The sequence below is a fragment of the Pseudorasbora parva genome, chromosome 13, assembly GCF_024679245.1.
Source record: "Pseudorasbora parva isolate DD20220531a chromosome 13, ASM2467924v1, whole genome shotgun sequence".
Classification (NCBI taxonomy): domain Eukaryota; kingdom Metazoa; phylum Chordata; class Actinopteri; order Cypriniformes; family Gobionidae; genus Pseudorasbora; species Pseudorasbora parva.
In genome coordinates, this window is record NC_090184.1 from 8,280,893 (window position 1) to 8,303,485 (window position 22,593).

The following is a 22,593-nucleotide window of genomic DNA, read 5'->3' on the forward strand; positions in this document are numbered from 1 at the left end:
CCACTTCAGGATTCAGATGGACTAGTTTCTCTGGTTTCACTCCTCTTAGGAATAAGCACTAGTGAAACCAGCAGAATGAGTATATGATCTGTAATGATTAAAGACTAAAAACAGCAGACCACCAAAGACCAATCAGGCTGAAAGAGTGTACAATCAACACAACGCTGAGCGCAGTATGCTGGCTGCTACAACACGGCCGGATAAAGAACAGAGTGCTTTTATCTGTATCACTGATGATCATGGTGACAGAAAAAGAGAAGAGAGTCAAGAGACCCCAGTAAGTTCTTTTTAACAAAGTATGTCGTGGAAACAGAGAATACCTCCTGTAAACATTTGCATTATTTTTCATTTTTAAGAGGCCAGTGTCTCTCTCTTTGTCGCTCTTTCTGTGTCTCCACAATAAGGCGAGGCTTCCCCTTTCCAGAAAGCTGTGTTATGCAGTCGGTGGTGTACCATATCAGATGACCAACATTGCTATGGGTTTTTCTCTACAGATCTTTCTGTTGGATGTAGTGCAGGTATGAATGACATTGCATTTTCTCACATTTGGCTGAATTATGGCCCAAAGATTAATGATGATTTACAAACCCGATTCCAAAAAAGTTGGGACACTGAACAAATTGTGAATAAAAACAGAATACAATGATGTGGAAGTTTCAATGTGGAAATTGCTATATTTTATTCAGAATACAACATAGATGACATATCAAATGTTTAAACTGAGAAAGTTTTTCAATTTTAAATTTCAATATACAGGCTTCTGAACTGAGCGCTGATAACAAGTCTGGAGAAATGGCGTCCCAGTTTTCCAAAAAGAACTTCAAATTTTGATTGGTCTGACCACAGGACAGTTTTCCACTTTGCCACAGTCAATTTTAAATGAGCCTTGGCTCAGAGAAAACACCTGCCCTTCTGGATCATGTTTAGATATGGCTTCCTTTTTTACCTATAGAGTTTTAGCTGGCAACGGCGAATGGCACAGTGGATTGTGTTCACCGACAATGTTTTCTGGAAGTATTCCTGAGCCCATGTTGTGATTTCCATTACAGTAGCATTGCTGTATGTGATGCAGTGCCGTCTAAGGGCGAAAGATCACGGGCATCCAGTATGGTTTTCTGGCTTTGACCCTTACGCACAGAGATTGTTCCAGATTCTCTGAATCTTTGGATGATATTATGCACTGTCGATGAATATAACTTCAAACTCTTTGCAATTTTTCTCTGAGAAACTCCTTTCTGATATTGCTCCACTATTTTTCGCCGCAGCATTGGGGGAATTGGTGATCCTCTGCCCATCTTGACTTCTGAGAGACACTGAAACTCCGAGAGGCTCTTTTTATACCCAATCATGTTGCCAATTGACCCAATAAGTTGCAAGTTTGTCCTCCAGCTGTTCCTCATATGTACATTTAACTTTTCGGCCTCTTATTGCTACCTGTCCCAACTTTTTTGGAATGTGTAGCTCTCATGAAATCCAAAATGAGCCAATATTTGGCATGAAATTTCAAAATGTTTCACGTACAATAGTTGATATGTTATCTATATTCTATTGTGAATAAAATATAAGTTCATGGGATTTGTAAATTATTGTATTCCTTTTTTATTCACAATTTGTACAGTGTCACAACTTTTCACAACAATCAGATTTGTATATTGTCAAATTATTCTTTATTGCAGTCCATCACCATCCTCTGCATATTCATTTGTATTTACCTAATAACACTAGGGCTGCGTCTGAATTCCCATAATCTTGAGTAGGTCCTTATTTTGAATATAATTACTTCATGGCCGCTAAAAAAAAGTACGTTCTAATTGTGTTGTAATGTAATCTGAATGTACTACATTCACCTTGTTGTCACATGACCTACAAACGTCGCTTCAACTGCCTTTTTTCCAAAAATCTCCTCCTGTGGCCTCGTGGGTTGCGTGGCATCCATCGTATGCACACTTCAGAATCTCTCTGGAAGTATTAGGTCATCTGGGTAATTTTTGCCTGCTCTTTTATGAGTGCTGTCAATTCGGAAATACTTATTTTGTCACATACTGTTTTTCGCCTTCATATTGGAAGAATTAAGTCTCATCCTACATTTGAAGCCGTTTCGTTTCGATTTATGACACAATAGGGAAGAAAAGACTAGCGCACTGAAAGTAAAGTCAACATGAAACAGCATTCACAAACAACTGTTCTCCTATAATGTGAGGTATTTCTATGTGAAAAAGGATATTCAATGGGGGAAACAAGTGTAGGGTATGACTTGATTTTATTCATCTGGAATTATTTGGATTGTATAAGTGGTCAATACCAGAATGCCTAAAACAATACCTAAAAAGTTACTTGGTTATTTGTTTAAATTATTGAAAAATTAAATGTTAAATGTTCCTAATAATCTTGACCTATGCACAACAACACCAGGAAACAGCTAGTAAAATAGTCTACCTTAAAGTTACATCTAAAGATTTAATCTCAGCAATCTTATCTCTGACATGGAAAATAAGCATTCCTGTATTTACCCTCATTTCTCTGTTTTGCTCTTGTTTGTTGTTCAGATGGAGGCGTTTTCTGTCTCTTTGATTCTGTTCATCAGTCATGCCTGGGATGCCGTGACTGACCCCCTCGTCGGCTATCTAGTGAGCAGGAGTAGATGGACCCAAATCGGCAAGCTCCTCCCCTGGTGGGTGGTAAGATAAGATTTGTGACATGAGTGGTACTGTATTATTTCATCAAATATTATCTAGTTTTACATAAAGAAATATATTTTTTTAGTGTATTCCATTGCAATAAATTCACAGTACTTAATAATGTAGTTGCAGAGGAGAGTATAAAAGCACTCCTAGGGTGCTTTCACACTTGTTTCAATTGCCTGGTCCAAAACATAGACTGTAAAAGGGTCTCATCTTCCTTCCACTAGAAAAAATAGGCCAAAATATCCCAGTAATGGTCGTTGCCGATTATGTAGTCCAGAGCCTGTGCCTGTACAGAAGTGGAGCCACGGTATCAAGGTCCCGCCCACATCCTGCTCCGGCAGACTCAAATACAGCTGTCAATCATGTCGTTACACCCCGTTTTTATAGCATCAAATAACTAACTAAAACCAAACTCATTGGAAAAATGAACACTTGAACATATGTCTGTGTTATAAGAACTACCTTAAATGACAAAAATGATCTTTGGAGAAAAATTATTTTAAGTGTAAGGATTTTTAGTTTGGATCACATCCCATATAAAGCTGCACTATGTCACTTTTCCGTCAACTAGAGGGCGCCTATTCAAAACAAAGGTGTAGTTTGATGATGCCAAGTTTGAGCGCAGAATCTTGGGACATGTGGTCTTCAGCCGGTGGAAAAAAATCAGGATACGACTAGAAATCATGTTCATGAATTTGATTATTAACATTACTGTAGTATGAAGCAGAGCAGGACCAAGTGTTGAGGAGCTGAGCAAGGCTGCTGGAGCGATTGTTAATAAGATTAAATAACAGTCTCCTCGCGAGCAGCGGGACTTTTATTATGACGGGACACAGTCGCCTGCAGATTTCCGCTTTTCCGGTGATGAGTATGAGTTAACGTATCATATTATATACTTTTGACTGTTTAAAATGATGTTATGACGTTACTCTGTGCGTTCACTCAGCGGCTGCTGTGAAACTTGTTCACACTGCTAAGAGAAAAGCGCTTCTGCAGAATAAAACCGGAAACCGAGGATAACGCAGATATGACGCGATTGACAGACGACTCCCTCAGACACTATGCTGACATGTCTCGGCTCCTTGGTTAAAATAGCAATTTTCTCACAATTTACAAATAGTTGGAAACATTTAAGATATTGTAAAACCTTAACGGAACAAAATATATAACACTGGCCTGGTGGTTTTTGGATATTTTACTGCAAAAATACTACATGGTGCACCTTTAATTACATGGAGAGTATAGAATTTATGAGCTATACTGCAGCCAGCCACCAGGGCGGCATGGGCTGGATTTGTCCGAATTTTAGCCCTAGTCCAGCCCTACTTGCTATAATTTACTTCTGTGTTCCAAATGTCCAAATAAAAAATAAATTAAAAAGTAAACTACACTGTAAACCCTAATAAGTTGAGAATACTCAAATGATTTGAGGAAAGTGATTCCCTCAATTCAATTGAGTAATGGAGTCTCCTAAAACTTGAATATTTAAGTTTACTTAACTTGGTGCTCACTTTCACTGAACTTAAATTGTTAAGTTCACCAAACTTGCTACACCAGTTCAGTACACCATGCTGGGTACAACCAATCAAAACTTCCCCATTGGTCCCAACATGCATTGCAGCATGAATAAATTATGCGTCTGAATTGTGACAAATTTTCTTTGAATTCTTACTATTTGCTGTTACTTTTGCTGTTTTGTTCTGATGTTTTTGTAGCTTGTTTTATGTTCAGAGTTGATCTGTTTATCAGATTTTTTCACCATTGTAAAAAGTTTTGTCACCATTGTAGAGATTCATACGCAGATTAGTGATGTGTGTATGTGTCTAACTAATGCCATAGATGTAAACATTTTGTGCACATAAAAAATTATATTAGCACAATAGTGAAGATTCTAGTATTATTAATATTTCAAAACTATTAATAACTGCTTTGACATCCGAAGCATTGGACTCTGCACAAGATCAGGAATTCTGCCTATACATGATGATGTTATTATCATCATCAATGTATAAACAACACCACTTGATGATATTTTCTCTTGGCTTTTTGTTACTTAACATATGTGTCTCACAAACACAAAGCAGCCAGAGAAACACTAATATCACATTATCATTTGTCAAGAGCCCAACTAAAGCAAACACTTATCTCCATCATGGTGACTTCCAACAAAACTATTATTTTCATTAAAACAGAAATAAAGTCAATCTGGTTATAAGTTAGTTCACGTATTATTGTTAGGTTTAGTAACTTACAAATTTTTACTTACCGAATTTAAGATTGCACACAATGAAAAAGTCTCCATCTTAATTTGAATCAGCAACAAGCAACAGGTGAGGCGAAAAGGACCGCCTTTTGGAAATGTCCTCCAATCAGTGAATTCGTTCTCTTGTTGCTAGACAGAACTCCTTGCATGGCCAATCACATCAAAGCAAGACCAGAGTGAGCTATTTTAATTACTTATGATTTTGAGTTCATACAACTTGAAATCTTAAGTTTATGCATTTTGTAGGTTAATAAGTTATACTAACTTATATGACTGAGTTTTTAGACTAAACTAGTAATATTTAGTCAAGTTTACTTGATTTGTTTAAGTAAAGACAACATTAGGGTTTACAGTGTACTGAATCATTCATGTAAATGGCTTAACAAAATAGCTTGACATTTATGCTTTTAAAACCCTCTGGCCTGCTTGCCTGCAAAGCTTCCAGTGTAAGTGCACTATACGTGCATTTCCTGTTTGTTTTTACACTGAAGTATGTCATAATTACTGGCTTTGATAATGGAGAGTATAAGCAGTTCATATGTTGTTCAAAGACTCTTCTATTAACTCTTTCCCCGCCACTAACGGAAATTTCCATTCTGTAATATGGTTGGTGCTTGGTGCTATGACACATCATCTGAGAGAGTACTGAAACTCCAGATCAAAAGACATGTGAAGAAGATAGCACAAGATGCATGAGTAAAATAACATGATCACCAATATTAAACAGCATATAAATCAAAACTGTCTAATGTTACTGAATGAAATGTCAACCCAGGATGAGCTATGGGACTGTGAAGCTTTGGGTTGGTGAAGGACTTGATCTACTCTGATCATCGTTCTGAATCCAAACCAGATGCAGTCTTTAACAAAAATGTGATTTTATCAGCTTTTTCTTAAAATGTTGCTTTTTTAAAGAAACTTACATTCAATAAAAAAGAATGCAGAAAAAAGAATGAAGCTGGCAACTTATAATAAAAAATGCTGGAAAGAGTTAAAGTGTTGAGAATAGACTTGTGGTAAAGATCATGTTATTTAAGTTGCACATGGTTTATAAGACTGCTTCACCTTGCTTGATATGAGTCATCTGCTTCTTCCTGTCTCAGGGCAGTGCTGTCAATGCCATTGGCCATTCTCGCTTACATCTTCCTGTGGCTCATACCTCACAATGCAGTGAGCTCAACGTTCACAGTGCCCTGGTACCTAACCATCAGCTGTCTTTTTGAGACCTTCATGAGTGTATGACTTCCTTCCTTATTCCATCAATCACTAACATATGCCCTGCCCTTTCCCCATGTGATGATAACTGGCTCAGCTAAAGCTTTTTATGTAATAGGCAAATTAGCACCACCATTCTTGTGTTCATTTTTGAGGTCGAACGGCTGTTACATCACACAGCTACCCCCGCATGTCTTTCATGTGCTGTGCGCTTTCCTGACTTCTTCAAAGTGAATGCTATGCTTCCTGCAGTGCTACAGTGTTCCATATACATCCCTCAACATGTTTCTGGGAGGAGATCAACAAGACAGAGACTCTGCCACGGCTTACAGTGAGAACATTTCAAACACTCACTGTTCATCAACTCTGTCATCATTACTCACCCTCATGTTGTTTCAAACTCGATGCTGGTTTACCATGCCACACAAAAGAAGAAATTCTGAAGAAATGTTGTGTAAAAGAAGGCATTCATATTTTGTGTTCCACTTAAAAATAAAAGACACTCAGACAGGTTGAAACAACATGAGGGTGTGTTTTCCTTTTATCAAATGTGAGAATGAGTTATGAAATTTGGAGATGATTTTAAGCAAAAAGGCTGAAAACACATAAATACAATGAGTTGTATAGAGCCAGTGGTGCAGTCCCACCACTATTTTGACTGCCCCCGTACAAAAGTGTGACAAATTTGGTGAAAATAGCTCATTTCGTTTAGGAGTAAGAGACATTTGTATTCATAAGCATATAAAACATGCCCCACATCAACTTTGATTGCATTTTTTTTGCTACTACTTACTATTAAAATGCTTTGGCCAACCTGCTTTGATTCCGATTTTCGAATGGTGGTTTTGTCTCAATCAGACTTACGGTTTCGAAGATATTGGCAAAAGATGTTTTAAAGCTCGATAACCACATTACACAATCTGTAGAAATAATGTGAAAAAATAACGTGAAATCTAGCATGTGTGGCATCGTTGGACTCAGCAAGGATTCAGGAGTCTAAGGAGATGAAATCCCATGAAAATAAGTTGATCACACCCAAAGTTATAAGCATTTAAAAATGGCTGATATGGTAAAATTGGATATCATTCAACTCAGCCCTGAATCTAGTCTCGGAAGGAAAGCCAGACCTTCAGACTGGCCGGCAGAAGTTGTCACTCTATCGCAGCTTTAATTGGTCAAGGACCGCCTAAGAGACGGTTGACTGACGTGTAAGGCAACCAATCACAGTTTGTTTTGTTCAGTGTCATGTTTAGGGGCGTGAAAATGTAAAGTCGATGTCCCTGCAATAACAGACTGGCGTGCATCTATAAATTATTTATTCAATAACGTTGTGTAAGTTTGTTGTAACAATGGAGCCGCGAACCTCACATATTTTGGAAAATCCAGCGTTCAGTGTATCCTGGTAAGCATTTACTGTCACAGTTGTAAACACGGTAGCAGTCTTCTTTCACAAGGGAGTTTGGCATCACAGCATTTTTTTCTAGACGGATCATTAAAGAACCCAACACACACATCTTGCAGACATCCTGTAGAATTCAACCAATCAGCTGTTGACTTTGAAACTCCTGAAGTGTTTCCAGATAAGCGTGCCATATGCATCAGAGGTTTAGCCAGCGATCCGTGGGCGTGACGTCTGAAGCTGAGCCTACCATGAATTTAACAGACCAGTTTTATAATTTTGACCAAAACGTTTGGAAGTTATGAGCAAAAATAGTCATTTTTACTATCTCCGCACCGGTAGGTGGTGCTGTGCCGAAACAGCATGTAGCCTCAGGTCATGTAGCCTCATGTACCAAGTTAAGTCAAAACACGCTTAAGCGTTGTGGAGATATAAGTGCGCATCCAATTTGGAATGCTCATCGAATTTTTTTACGTGTGATTAGAGAATGGTTGGGACGGTCAAAACGTTTTTAATAACTTTTTGAAAATGATCTAACACCATAGTGCAATTGAAAAGTATTGAGCCGACTAATCAGAGGAAACAGTCATTTTATTTCAAAAGTTTTTAGCGTAAACCATGAGTGAAACTTTGGACTAGTGGTGGCACTAGAGAGTTTGATCTAAAGACACCAAATTGTCAGTAATTAATTTAAATTTTAAATAACTAATCAAATTTTATAACTTTCCTACAAGTGGTTCTAGGGGCTGCTATAGACTTCCAGAGTGGAAGAAACGGAAGAAGAAGAAGAATAGGAAAGCCAACTGATACATTAGGAGCCATCGCACCTTCAGTGCTTGGCCCCTAATTCAATATATTAATAAATACTATATAATTTTATATAATTACCATGAAAGTAACGCTGCAAAGTTTAAACGATGCATTATATTGATCAAAAGTGACAGTAAAAACAATGTCTTCAAAAAAGTTTTCAGCTGATAATAATAAGAAATGTTTCTGAAGCAGCAAATCAGCATATTAAAATGATTTCTGAAGGATCATGTGACACTGAAGACTGGAGTAATGATGCTGAAAATTCAGATTTTATCACAGGAATAAATTACTTTTTTAATATTCAAATAGAAAACAAAAAAGTTTTATTATTTAAAAATAAATCACAATATTACTGTTTTTTTTTTTTTTTTTTTTTTTTTTTTGTATTTAAAAATATATATATGCAACCTTGGTGAGCATAATAGAATTTAAAATGCAATAAGAGTAACACTGTAGAGAACTGATGCCATACATGCTACAATTATAAACAGCACTCAATCATTTGCACCAGATTTGTGTGGGGCACAAAGTTATGACCTACATAGATTATTCCAAATCAGCCACTTACTGATTACAATACTTCATTTTGGTTAGTATGCTGCCTTATAAGTCAGCTGCCCATTTAGGCAGTAGCAGTAGGCAGTTCACTAAGTTCTGGAGCAGGGCCATTATAACCTATTATTACACTGCCAAGACTGAAAAAAAAGAAGCCAGACCTAATTCTAAGCAGGATGGTAGTGTTTCACCGAGCTATAGTTTGTATTGTCAGTTGTTGTATGGTTGTGTGCACATCTGTCTCACTCTATTTCTGTCTCTCTATCAGGGATGAGTGTGGAGGCGTTAGCTATGCTGATGGCGGCTGTGATTCAGGGTCAGGTGCTGTGGGTGTATAACAAAGACAGAGATCAAGCCTGTCTGAACGTGGACCAAGCACCAGATCTCCCACACAGCACAGCGCTGCACGAAACCGTAACACAACACCACCTACACACACATACCACACAACACGGTGTAAAATACTGTATAGGGCAAATGTGCAGACGTTACTCAGGTGTTTTAACATTTATAATTAGTGGCATTTACTAAGGAAAGCTTAGCTTGAAATACTACCAAGGGATTTGAATAAAGCCCTAAGTGATTTAACTTTGGGGTCTGTTTAGTATGCAATTACACAATTACTTTCAATCTTTTTAACAGAGTTTATAGGTAATTTGCAGCCTTTGAGACAGTCTATGGGATCATGTGAAAATACACATTCTGACTGACATGTAATCCAAGTTTCAGCTTTTGTAATCTAGCTAAAACATTGTTTGGGAACGCGGTTGAAAAGTTCTATATATGTGTAGAGTTTAGTGTCACACTTTCATTGAGGAGGTTTTATTAATGCCCCTGTAATTTTCCCCCTGAGACTGTTTGCATATACACTTACATGTATGTCTGTGTTTCCCACCAGAGAAGAGCCTTCATGATATCAGCGCTAGTCACGGCTGCAATCTTCTTTGTTTGTTGTATGGTGCTGCTCCTGGGGGTCAAAGAACAAAAAGGTGTGCCGTACATTTGTGTACAAATTACTTTTTTAAAGAGTAAAGCCGTGGTCACACTAGACTTTTTAAAAACATTATTCAACATATAATTTTAATCATTTATAATAATGAATTTAATGATTATGACTTTAAAACATTATTCAACATATATCACATAAATAATTTAAAAATATGCAAGTCTACTTACATTATCAAACAGTTGCAATTACATTATTTTAAAAGGCACAATGTCATATTTTAAATATGCCGTCACCCCACAATTTTAATTCATCCAATAAAGTGACCTGTATGAGTAGTAATTCAGCACTTGCAGTTTCATTAGAATGAAATAAAACAATGTGGTTTAAGTGACGTAACTGAAAAAAAGTTCCAGTTTAGGGAAGGAGACAAATAAACAAACAATAAAACGAAAGGAGCGGCAATGGTCAACTGCAGTACAAAACATAATAAAACAGTAAAATGTCCCTGTCTTTCTGCCGCGCCCTGCTGCGTACCACAGTTAAGTTAATAAAACTTAAATACATAAACAAGATTTCTGCCTGAGTCCCGTCAGATTGCTTTCCATTGGCTGGCTGTGGAGGTGAAGACAACAACTCCCATGATTCCACACTCATTCACGGCATCATCAAGCTGTACCTTTCTTATTGTTTTAAATAATCTCTAGCGGCAAACCTTACATACTATGCTTTTAATGCAAGTCAATGGAACAAAGTGTTAGCCCCCCCCCCCCCCCCCCCCCAAAAAAAACCCATAAGATCTCCGTTCATCTTCGGAGCACAAATGAAGATATTTTAGTTGAATTCCAATGTCTCAGAAAGGCCTTCATTGACACCAACGTCATTTCCTCTCTCAAGACTAAACTAAAGTTAAAAAAAACAAAACAAAAAAAACATTCTCATTGTGTCATAAAATGATTGTAGAGCCGCTGTAGTGAGATGGGCTCTGTATTGACGTCTTTAGTGCCTTTATGGGTCTTGAGAGAGGAAATGACACTGGTGTCAATGAAAGCCTTTCTGAGCCATCGGATTTCAACAAAAATATCTTCATTTGTGTCTGACAGAGGTGGACAAAGTACACAACTCTATTACTTGAGCAAAAGTAAAAGTACTACTGGTCAAATATCACTCCGTTACAAGTGAAAGTTGTAAAAACAGATTTTTACTGAAGTAAAAGTACAGAAGTATTTGTTTTCCAAAGTACTTACGTATCAAAGTAAATTTCCTTTTTTATGCCAAATGCATTATTGTATTATTGTTGTATAAATGCACACTGTCTTCATGGTTTAAGCCAGTCAGTAATAATCCATCTGACGTACTAGCATACGACTAACTTAAACTAATTTATATACTTGAATATAAGTTAGAAAGCTCTTTATAAAGCTGCTGTCACTTTAAGGCCAAATGCGCAGATCCAATACACTGATACACTTCTGATATTCTCCCAACTTTACTCTTCTCTTTCCCAGACGTTTATATTTTTTATATTTTATAAGACAGTGTATGCCAACCAAACTTATCTTTTTTGTTAAAACTGATACATACTTTCAAAGTATGTCTATGGGTGCACACACTTGTGCCTAAGAACCATCTTCTTCCATTTTGCTATGAACAGATCAGTGTTCAAAAAAAGTTGGGGAAATGTATATAAGAGTGATTTCTGATAGACTGTCTGAAACAACAACAACAAAAAACCTTTTAAAGAAGGAAAAAATCATCCACCGACTTTCAGAGCTGCAACAGAAACAACTTTCGACCTAGATAGAAATGTAGTGGAGTAAAAAGTACGATATTTGTCTTTTAAATGTAGTTAAGTAAAAGTCATAAGTTTCCAGAAAAAATAATACTCCAGTAAAGTACAGATACTCAAAAAGTGTACTTAAGTACAGTACTCAAGTAAATGTACTTAGTTACTCTCCACCTCTGGTGTCTGTAGATGAACGGAGGTCTTACAGGTGTGGAACGACATTAGGGTGAGTCATTAATGAGAGAACTTTCATTTTTGGGAGAACTAACCCTTTAATGTTATGAAGCGTGGAGAGCACTGTTATGAAGCGTGGAGTTAAGTTAGAACTCTGAACTGGCACAGATGAGAGGAGATTGTTGAATGAAGTCATTATTTTTGGGGCACATTAAAAGTATTCTCCTCTGGAGTCACATGGGCTATTTTAAAGATGTCTTTATACCTTTCTAGGTCTTGAAAGTGGTAATTAAATAGCTGTGTATGGAGGGGACAGAGAGCTCTCAGATTTAATCAGAAATATCTTCATTTGTGTTCTGAAGAAGGGTTGGGAAACACATGAGGGTTAGGGATTAATGACAGAATTTTTTATTTTTGGGTGAACTATCCCTTTTAATTTCGAAACATTTAGTTTTTTTGTTTTGTTTTGTTCTGTTTGCCAGATTCCCTGATCATATTATTGAGCATGAGGGTTTATTGAGCATAATTTAATAATGGTAACTTTATGGCCGACTTTTTTTTTCAACATGTTTGTGAATTGTAGTGAATTAATTGTTTATGAATAAAATCCCACCAAACTAGATCTTAACTCTATACCAGTTCGGTGTCAAATGTCCTAGTCTTTGTTGTGATGTATTGTTGTGTCTTGCTCTGACTCCTGTAGGGCCTCACAGTTGTCACATGCACACTACATACCTGAATGCTGTAAAGAAGCTCATTGGCCATGTCTCATACCAGTGTCTGGTCCTTGGCTTCCTCTTCTCCACTTTAGCTTTCCAGGTTGGATCTCTATTAAACCTATAAAGTACAAGGAAAATCAAAAATTGATTGAAATTGTATGTGGCAAACAATAAAACCTTCTGTATTGTATAAATCTTAGCTCAGTTTCACAGAAAATGCTTAGATTAAGCCATTAGATGTTAGATTAAAGTGGCTTCTACAAACAGAAAAAAGCATTACTGGTGTGCGCCTTGAGACAACAATGGCACTGACATGTTTAAAGGAAGTGTATGTAAGATTGTGGACAAAGCTGGTACTGCAATCACTTTCAAATGACTGTAGAGAGGTGTATCCCCTCTCCCCCTCTCCCTGACTCGAGGTTGCCAGATAGGCTGCAGGATCTGCCGGAACGTTTGTATCTGCAGCTGTGGTAACTACAGCAGATCTGGCAACCCGGATGCCCAAACACTACTGACTTTGTGATTGGTCGATAGGTGGAAGGGGGAGCTTCAGGCCAAAACACAACATGTCAACATCAACATCAGTTGAGGGCAGCTACAAAAACTTTTAAATGACAATATCCTGGCTACTGTTGTCAGTGATAGAAGTTTTTGAAATGAACATGATTTCTTAATGTAACATATCAGGGACATTTTATGATTCATTGAAATACATTTCTTACATACAGATCCTTTAAAGATATGCCAGTGCAAATGTATTTCTATCGAACCATTTCAAACATGTATTTTAGTCTGGGACTAGTCTTAAGCCTTGTCTTTGAAACCGGAGTTTAATGTTTAATTTTAAGCTATTGGGAAAATGCATCAAATAATTTCCATTTTCATATAAGATTACTCCATTAATTCTTCCTGAAATTTGCAGATGTCTTTGGGGAACTTCACACTGTTTTGCACTCATGTTGCTGGTTTAGGAGCTCAATTCCAGTATCTCATGTTAGCTATACTGGTAAGTCTGAACTACAAATGAAGCATGACATTGTACTAATGGAAGCATAGGTTTTAGCATTACTTTACATGGTTCATGCGATCTTTAACTCCATGGATGCCCTAATGTGCACACAGGTGGCCACAACCATATCAGTGCCAATATGGCAGATGACACTGGTGAAGCTGGGCAAGAAAACTGCACTTTTTATAGGTCTACCTGTAAGTTCCTTCTGATGGTGTTGGTGAGGAGACCATACACAATGAATAAGTGGTTATCAATTTTTACTAGAAGTTGGAACTCAATGTGCACATTTGAGCTATCAGTTTTCTTCTCACTGTAAAACAACTTCAGATTTTTAAAGTGTTCTATCTATATGCCTGTGTTTCTCCATAGCTCCTCATACCAGCTCTGGTGATCTTAGTTGCCGTGTCTGGGAACTTTCCGGTGTACATGGTCATGTGTGTTTTGGTGGGAGCTAGTTTAGCTGCACTGTTCTTGTTACCATGGTGAGTAACCATAAGACCTAGATCAATTCACTTTATGCTGTTCATCGCTGAGAATCAGGCCAGCATTCCCACCATGGAGAGTTTAGCACTTGCTGATCTATCAACAAAACTTACTCAGATTTTATGCTGGACATTGCCTTCACTTTTGCTAATATCAATATTTTAAAATGTGCACTTGTTTTGATATGTTGTTGAATGTCAGTTAAATTACTCTCAATCATTCATTGAATCCAATGGAGATGTCATATACAGGTGCTGGTCATATAATTAGAATATCATCAAAAAGTTGATTTATTTCACTAATTCCATTAAAAAAGTGAAACTTGTATATTATACACTCACCTAAAGGATTATTAGGAACACCATACTAATACTGTGTTTGACCCCCCTTTCACCTTCAGAACTGCCTTAATTCTACGTGGCATTGATTCAACAAGGTGCTGAAAGCATTCTTTAGAAATGTTGGCCCGTATTGATAGGATAGCATCTTGCAGTTGATGGAGATTTGTGGGATGCATATCCAGGGCACGAAGCTTCCGTTCCACCACATCCCAAAGATGCTCTATTGGGTTGAGATCTGGTGACTGTCATGTTCAAGAAACCAATTTGAAATGATTCGACCTTTGTGACATGGTGCATTATCCTGCTGGATGTAGCCATCAGAGGATGGGTACATGGTGGTCATAAAGGGATGGACATGGTCAGAAACAATGCTCAGGAAGGCCGTGGTTATTTAAACGTCGCCCAATTGGCACCAAGGGGCCTAAAGTGTGCCAAGAAAACATCCCCACACCATTACACCACCACCAAATTCTGACTCTACCATCTGAATGTCTCAACACAAATCGAGACTCATCAGACCAGGCAACATTTTTCCAGTCTTCAACTGTCCAAGTTTGGTGAGCTTGTGCAAACTGTTGCCTCTTTTTCCTATTTGTAGTGGAGATTAGTTGTACCCGGTGGGGTCTTCTGCTGTTGTAGCCCATCCGCCTCAAGGTTGTGCGTGTTGTGGCTTCACAAATGCTTTGCTGCATACCTCAGTTGTAATGAGTGGTTATTTCAGTCAAAGTTGCTCTTCTATCAGCTTGAATCAGTCGGCCCATTCTCCTCTGACCTCTAGCATCAACAAGGCATTGCCCACAGGACTGCTGCATACTGGATGCTCTTCCCTTTTCACACCATTCTTTGTAAATCCTAGAAATGGTTGTGCGTGAAAATCCCAGTAACTGAGCAGAATCTGAAATACTCAGACCGGCCCGTCTGGCACCAACAACCATGCCACGCTCAAAATTGCTTAAATCACCTTTCTTTCCCATTCTGACATTCAGTTTGGAGTTCAGGAGATTGTCTTGACCAGGACCACACCCCTAAATGCATTGAAGCAACTGCCATGTGATTGGTTGATTAGATGATTGCATTAATGAGAAATTGAACAGGTGTTCCTAATAATCCTTTAGGTGAGTGTAGCCATTTATTACATAAAGAGTGATATATTTAAAATGTTTATTTCTTTTAATTTTGATGATTATAACTGACAAACTAAGGAAAATCCCAAATTCAGTATCTCAGTATCAGAAAATTACATATTATTTTTTGTTGCATGGGGAAAGTTCGAATTGTCAAGGTGATCAACAACTGTCCTCCATAATGAAGCCTCAAATTAGCCTTAAATTAAAAGTAAAATATTTTATTATTATTTAAAAATAACAAAACCTATTTAATGCTTATAAAAAAACTTTAAAACTTTGACCATCAAATACAAATCTACAAAGTCACATGGTTCATCCAATTTTAACGACATGGTTAGTTCATGTTTTACAATGTAATGCAATGCAGCCAACCAAAAACGTAATCTTTGTGGAAAATGTGGTGCAACCAACAGTCATGTGAAACCAACATGATTAACATGTCTAAAAAAAATTATGTTAAAATTCTGCACATAACTATAGTCCTGCACTGCTATGGATAAATCAATGATAACTCAAATCTTACTTGAGAAAGGTGTGCTATTTCTTTAATAAGCAAACAGACATACAATGATAGGAATGGGTGACAAAATCTCATTGACAGAAGTAGAGATCAGAATATTGTATAGACTAGTTTAAATGCCTAAAATGCTTTGTTTTGCTCAGGTCAATGCTGCCAGATGTAGTGGATGAGTTTGCTGTTCAGAACCCTTCCTGCAAGGGCCTAGAGCCCTTGTTTTTTTCCTGCTCGAGGTTTTGCAACAAGCTTGGAGGAGGTCTGTCTGCTGGCATCTCCACTATGACACTGCAGTGAGTCAGCACTCGCTCTCTCCCAGCTAATGTAAAACCTGATTTAATGTGGCAGTCTGTCAGTTTTTAAAAATATTGTGAACTCTTGCCCTACATTCAAGTACAATTGTTCACACTCTTATGTTCTGCAAGTTTTTAAATACTGTCAGGCAAGAATGTTTGAACAAAACAAAATAGAAGTAGTTCAGCCCTTTTTATGGAAGTCTAAAATGCTCATATTGAAATGTTTACACTGAGCAATGTGTTTTGTTGAAGCTTCACAGGATATAAAGCAGGTACATGCGGTCGTGTGGATGGAGTCATCTTGGCACTGAAACTGCTTGTGGCCCCCATACCCATCACCTTTTTACTGGTGGGTTTAGTGTTTTTCTATCTGTACCCAATTAATGAAGCACGTCAGAAGCAGATTCAACAAGATCTCGGACACACAAGGTAAACTGTACTAGTGTCACAATGTCTACCCAGAATGTTTTGTGTTTTGTTTTGATAGTTCACCCAGAAATTCTGTCATTAATTACTCACTCTCATGTCATTCCAAACCTGTTCCGAGACTGTCGTTCATCTTCAGAACACAAATTAAGAGTTTTTGATTAAATTTATCACTTTCTGTCCCTTCATTGACAGCTACACAACTACCATTTGATGCTTAAAAAAATTCATAAAGAGATTGTAAATCTAATCCAAATGAATTTGAGCAGTTTAGTCCGCATTTTCTGAAGATAAGTGATTGTTTCATATGATGAACAGATTGAATTTAGGCTTTTATTCACATTTGAATATTGATCAGCAAACATAAACAGAAGCTCAGCCGGACCTGTGTGATGCACAAGAACAAACCTCACTAGTTCTCGCTGAAGCTCAAACTGGCTGCGTAACGCAAGGATGAACCTTATTGGTTCTCGCTGAAGCTCAAACGGGCTGTGTAACGCAAGAATGAACCTCACTGGTTCTCGCTGAAGCTCAGACGTGATGCGTAACACAAGGATGAACCTCACTGGTTCTCACTGAAGCTCAAACGTGCTGCGTAACACAAGGATGAACCTCACTGGTTCTCGCTGAAGCTCAAACGTGCTGCGTAACACAAGGATGAACCTCACTGGTTCTCGCTGAAGCTCAGACGTGATGCGTAACACAAGGATGAACCTCACTGGTTCTCGCTGAAGCTCAAACGGGCTGCGTAACACAAGGATGAACCTCACTGGTTCTCGCTGAAGCTCAAACGGGCTGCGTAACACAAGGATGAACCTCACTGGTTCTCGCTGAAGCTCAGACGTGATGCGTAACACAAGGATGAACCTCACTGGTTCTCGCTGAAGCTCAAACCGGCTGCGTAACACAAGGATGAACCTCACTGGTTCTCGCTGAAGCTCAAACGGGCTGCGTAACACACGGATGAACCTCACTGGTTCTCGCTGAAGCTCAAACGGGCTGCGTAACACACGGATGAACCTCACTGGTTCTCGCTGAAGCTCAAACGGGCTGCGTAACACACGGATGAACTGAAGCATGAATGAAATCTGTCCACACCTGATTGGTGCTACGTAGCACATAGAAACCACAGCCTTTTCGCTCTTTAGCTAGGCGCTCTGTGTATGAATTGTTTTGTCTTTTTGGTGTGGTTTGTCCAAAGTATTTTGTGAAGATGGCAGGCTCGCAAGCCCAGTAGTTCTGCTCCACGTCTGTTGGGGCAGCGCAGCGGCGCAGATCAGTGGGCTCGCAGATGGACTGGTCAGCGGGTCTTTGGACTGTCTGGGTCTGACAGTTCAGATGTTCTTCTTCGCCGTGTAAAAGCCTGCGCTGCGGCTTCTTCCACCAGAATGCGGAAATAAGGACGCTCCGGCAGCTCTCTCGAGGCAAGCTGATGTTCTTCCCCGTGCAGAAGGCCATGCTATGGCTTCTTCCCCCGGGCTGGAGAACCAGATGCTTCAGTGATCATTAGACCATTAGCTAAAGTTCCGAGAACGTTCCATACGGGTTCCCTTTACCTCGGTCGTTAGCCGAGTAAATCTGATAGGATTCATTAATGTTTTATCTTTGATAATAGTGTATTGTTTTCTTTTTTCTAGGTCAAACAGTGCCACGCATCCCAATTTAGAAGAGGAAAGATTTCCCACAATTCAACAAAGCTATGGGTCCAGTCATAGTTACATCTTCAAATCAAAGACTAGAAAAACATTCCATCTTAATGCAAACAGATCTGTCTCTCAAGCAAAGAATTCTTCTGAATCATCTCCTCAAAAAAACTCAGACATCACAAGTGTCAGGATGACGAGTTTAAAGTCAGCAAATCAATTTCACAAATCCAGAGCTTACCCAACAACATCATCACAACAACATAATTCAAGTGTGAACCGTCATGAATCGAGGTTGAGTAAAACTCACGCCACACATGAACTTGCACTGAAGTTTCAAGACATTCCTGATGATAGGTCAAAAGTTACATGGGTGTAAATGTTTTAAAATGGAGTGTTTGCATTCAATGCAAAAATAATATAGTAAAATTACTAGCATACCTCATACCTAATTGCAGCATACTTCAATATTTACTATAGTTTAATATTGACTATATTTAAAACTACAGCATGAGTAATTTTGCTATAATATACTGTAGTATGTTTCATGTACTTCAAAAGCAAACATACCTGTATGATTCTCCCTAAATAAACATTTATGTGTTTGTGTTCCTTCTTTTTTTTTTTTACAGAACGTTAAGTAATATAGCAAACAAGAGTGCTGTTGTTCTGAATATCTATATACAGATAACAAGTAACATTGCATTGTAGACAAAATATTGCCATTAACTTTGTCTGTTGCAAAAAAAGGTAAAGCAGAACCAAGTTGTTCTCTGCGAAACAGTATATTGTCAAAGTAACAAGAACACCTTGATTGAATTGAAACTGAAGAGACCACACAGACATACCTGCTCGCTGATGGGAAAAAGAGGAACAGCGTTTATGGATGCTGCTACACAACTGTCGACAAGTAAGCTTTCTGCCATCTTGTTCAAATCTATCTGTCATATTTGTTAATGCCTAGGCAAATTTGATGATTTTACGAATTTAATTAACTTTTATTTTATTTCTGTGCAACACCTCATGAATGTGACTGACTAATTGACACATCTTGCATATGTTTTGAAGTAGCGCTTTGCCCATTTGTTAAATCAAATTTGGATTTTTGGACTCACGGTATGAATTTTCTACACTGTAAGGTGCTAGATCTCATATATATGAGGTATAACATTTTTTTTTTTTTTAAATACTACTACAAAAACCGATCATTTCGTGTCTTAAGTCATCAACGTGTCGCCACGAGCCACAGGGTTCGTATGTCTGTGTGTTTTTTACTCTCATAGTGGCTCGTTTGGAGTTAAAAATCTTTATTTGTGTTCGACTGAAGAAAAAAACACGCCTCCATCTTGGATGCCCTGGGGGTAAGCAGATAAACATCAAATTTTCATTTTTGGGTGAACTATCCCTTTAAATATTAGAAATAAATGTCAGCACTCTTGTACACTGTTGTGTAATTAAACATGTTTATATATATAAATGAAAATACACATTTGAATTTCACTACACTTTAATTTTGCGGCGTTTTACAAATTAATTCTGAACAAAGCACAAAACTACCAAATTATTAATATTGTTGTACTCCTGATGTAGTCTAGGCCTAGATAATTTTCTAAGGGTACATTCCTGGATAATATGATGATTTCGTATGATGTGACGACTTAAATGTGACCCTGGAGCACAAAACCAGTAGTCACACGGGTATATTTGTGGCAATAGCCAACAATAGTTGCACTTAATTAGGACAACTTGATATATAAATCTCATTTGCAAAAAAAATGACCCTTTATGACTTGGTGTTGTGATCCAGGGTCACAAATACTTCGTTTATGTTGGCTAATACCAAGTTGGCACTTTCATTGTAGGGTAATGGTATTTATGGTTGAAACCCGTGGTTACTATGGTAATTTGAGGTTGATGGCCGTACAGAGGTAGAGCGCCGTTCGGCCGCTGGGGGCGCTCGATGCTCGCGTGTGGCGCAGACAGGGGCTTTCTGCCCTCCTCAATCACAATTACTGAATTACTGGAGCGCATTTTGTGTGCAGAGCTTCAGGAGTCAAAACAAGCAGCCAGGATGGGAGTCGAGGTCGAAACTATTACTCCTGGAGACGGTAAATCGCATCACATATGGGATCACATCGACAAATCAAAAACCACAATACTTAATACATTAAATGAGACGCATTTTAAATCGATTCATTCTGCCTGTTTTTGGCATCACGGGCGTTAGCCTGCTAGCTAACCACTAACCTCTTCCCACAGGATTTGACGTGCGATTTTAACGGTTTTCTCTTTTTGTTTTGGATTTTTAGGAAGTACTTTCCCCAAAAAAGGACAGACTTGTGTCGTGCACTATGTGGGTAAGTTGATAAGTGATCGTGTTGTTGAATCCCTGAAGGGTGTTAGCCAGCATTAGCTGATTAGCCGCATTGACACAATAGACACTTTCGCATCCGCGATCAGATCGGCAAAGATTTAAATAATATATTTTGATTGGCCTCAATATTTACCACGTCTTTTATCGTTCCCTTTTTTCTGAAAACGCTTAAACGTGACTCTCAACAGCGCCGGGTTTGGAAACCGTGGCCTGTTTTGCGGATATAACTTACAGTAGCTTTATTGCCGTCATTTATGATGAGATGGGCTGTGTTAAAAATAGCGGGCAGTCTAGGCAGACAAACGTTTATGGAGATTCGTCTGAACATCACATTCGAACGGTCGTTTAGACCCGAGATTTTGATTAATAAAAAAAATGCAATGCTAATCCTCCGGGATATGATTTTCGAAATGCTTCGATTCAAACGCTCCTTACATTTGAATGAATTCAATGCCTATCATGAATACACATCAGCCATTTTAATTTTTGTTTACGTTCCAAAAATGAATTATTATTTGGGGTATTGAACGTTTGTTGGTAAACGTTTTTTTGTTGTTGCATGATTCATATACGTGTAAAATATTTTTCCCAGGCTCCCTGACAGATGGACGCAAGTTCGACTCTTCCCGGGACCGGGGAAAGCCTTTCAAATTCAAAATTGGCAAACAGGAAGTGATCCGTGGTTGGGATGAGGGTGTAGCCCAGGTAAATGCACAATCTTCCTGAAATCCTCTGGAAAAAACACGGATTTGACTTGCTATATAAATATGGCTGACCTACATTTAAGCTCTTTGTAAAGTAGGCCTCTGCCTCTGAAAAATTTCCCCATTTGCTTGTTCAGACAAATACTCACGCTATTAGGATTTGGAAAATCAAGCTATGTCACTTATTAAACTGCCATTAATTGTTTAATTCAAGACCGAATTTGGCTAAATTATCTTTCCCCCCTTGTACCAGATGAGTGTCGGGCAGCGTGCCAAGCTGACTTGCACTCCGGACTTTGCTTATGGGAGCAAGGGGCACCCGGGCATCATTCCTCCCAACGCCACCCTCGTATTTGACGTGGAGCTGATTGGCTTGGAATAAAGCCCCCACAATTGGACTCAGGTTATTCCCTATTCATTCTTTCAGGGTATGTGCACATTGTTCTTTTGAGCTCATTTGTTATTGTTTCTCAGTATTTAATACATTCATGTAATGCATTAAAAACAACTTGTAGATAGTTCATCCAGTTGCATGGATGGCTTTAATAACTAACAGATAATCTTTAAAGGAGATTATTCTAGTCCTGGTCTTAACTGTCCTGTAGAGTTTATTTAACAAGCTCTTTGATTAAACCCTCGTAATCGTATTTATGGCCTTTGCTGTAAACAGTTCAGTTGTTTAATAACCCTCTCTCTTTGTTTTCTTCCAGGTCAACCTTTTTAAGGAACATTGCTCCATGCATGTGATCCTCAAAAGGGGTAGTGTTAATAGCGATACCACTTAGCTTAGCTCTGTTTTGCATTTGTATATTTTGTTGCCTTTTTATTTCTTTTCTGCTTGACATAATCACTGGTATACTCTAAATCATTGGAAGTTCACTAAGACACAAGTTTCTTTTTTCCCCCCTTCTCTCTTTTTATATTTGATTTCTGTGTTGTAAACGCGATCACAGCAACAGGGTTTTGGCTGAGCTGGTAATAAGTACTCTGGTGGGGAAATCTGGTTAAGTATAAAACAAACTACTTGAAAATAAATTGTTTATAAAAAGATCAAGCTCGTCTCTGATGTGTTCATTGGGAACTGGATTGGGGTGTTTGCAGGTCCCTGACTATAAACGG

The 22,593-nt window shown here is 38.2% G+C and overlaps 2 protein-coding genes across 3 annotated transcripts; both read left to right on the forward strand.

The window, feature by feature from the left end:
- mfsd2al2 (major facilitator superfamily domain containing 2a-like 2) lies at window positions 1-18,848 on the forward strand. The gene is made up of 14 exons (XM_067413082.1): window positions 1-277; window positions 405-518; window positions 2,547-2,671; window positions 6,051-6,183; window positions 6,415-6,493; window positions 9,198-9,343; window positions 9,828-9,918; window positions 12,539-12,654; window positions 13,477-13,560; window positions 13,677-13,760; window positions 13,936-14,048; window positions 16,181-16,324; window positions 16,580-16,756; window positions 18,391-18,848. Exons 1-14 carry the CDS (start codon window positions 176-178, stop codon window positions 18,773-18,775), a joined length of 1,893 nt encoding a protein of 630 aa, XP_067269183.1. The 5' UTR covers window positions 1-175; the 3' UTR covers window positions 18,776-18,848.
- Window positions 18,849-20,370: 1,522 nt separating this feature from the next.
- fkbp1aa (FKBP prolyl isomerase 1Aa) lies at window positions 20,371-22,524 on the forward strand. 2 transcript variants are annotated; one of them, XM_067413079.1, is made up of 5 exons: window positions 20,371-20,504; window positions 20,706-20,753; window positions 21,363-21,475; window positions 21,728-21,877; window positions 22,185-22,524. In XM_067413079.1, the coding sequence occupies exons 1-4, from the start codon at window positions 20,468-20,470 to the stop codon at window positions 21,854-21,856; spliced, it is 327 nt and encodes a 108-aa protein (XP_067269180.1). In that variant the 5' UTR covers window positions 20,371-20,467; the 3' UTR covers window positions 21,857-21,877; window positions 22,185-22,524. The 2 variants fall into 2 exon arrangements, with proteins under 2 accessions (XP_067269180.1, XP_067269179.1); XM_067413078.1 differs by having other exon boundaries at window positions 20,375-20,504; window positions 21,728-21,902.
- The last annotated feature ends 69 nt before the right edge of the window (window positions 22,525-22,593 follow it).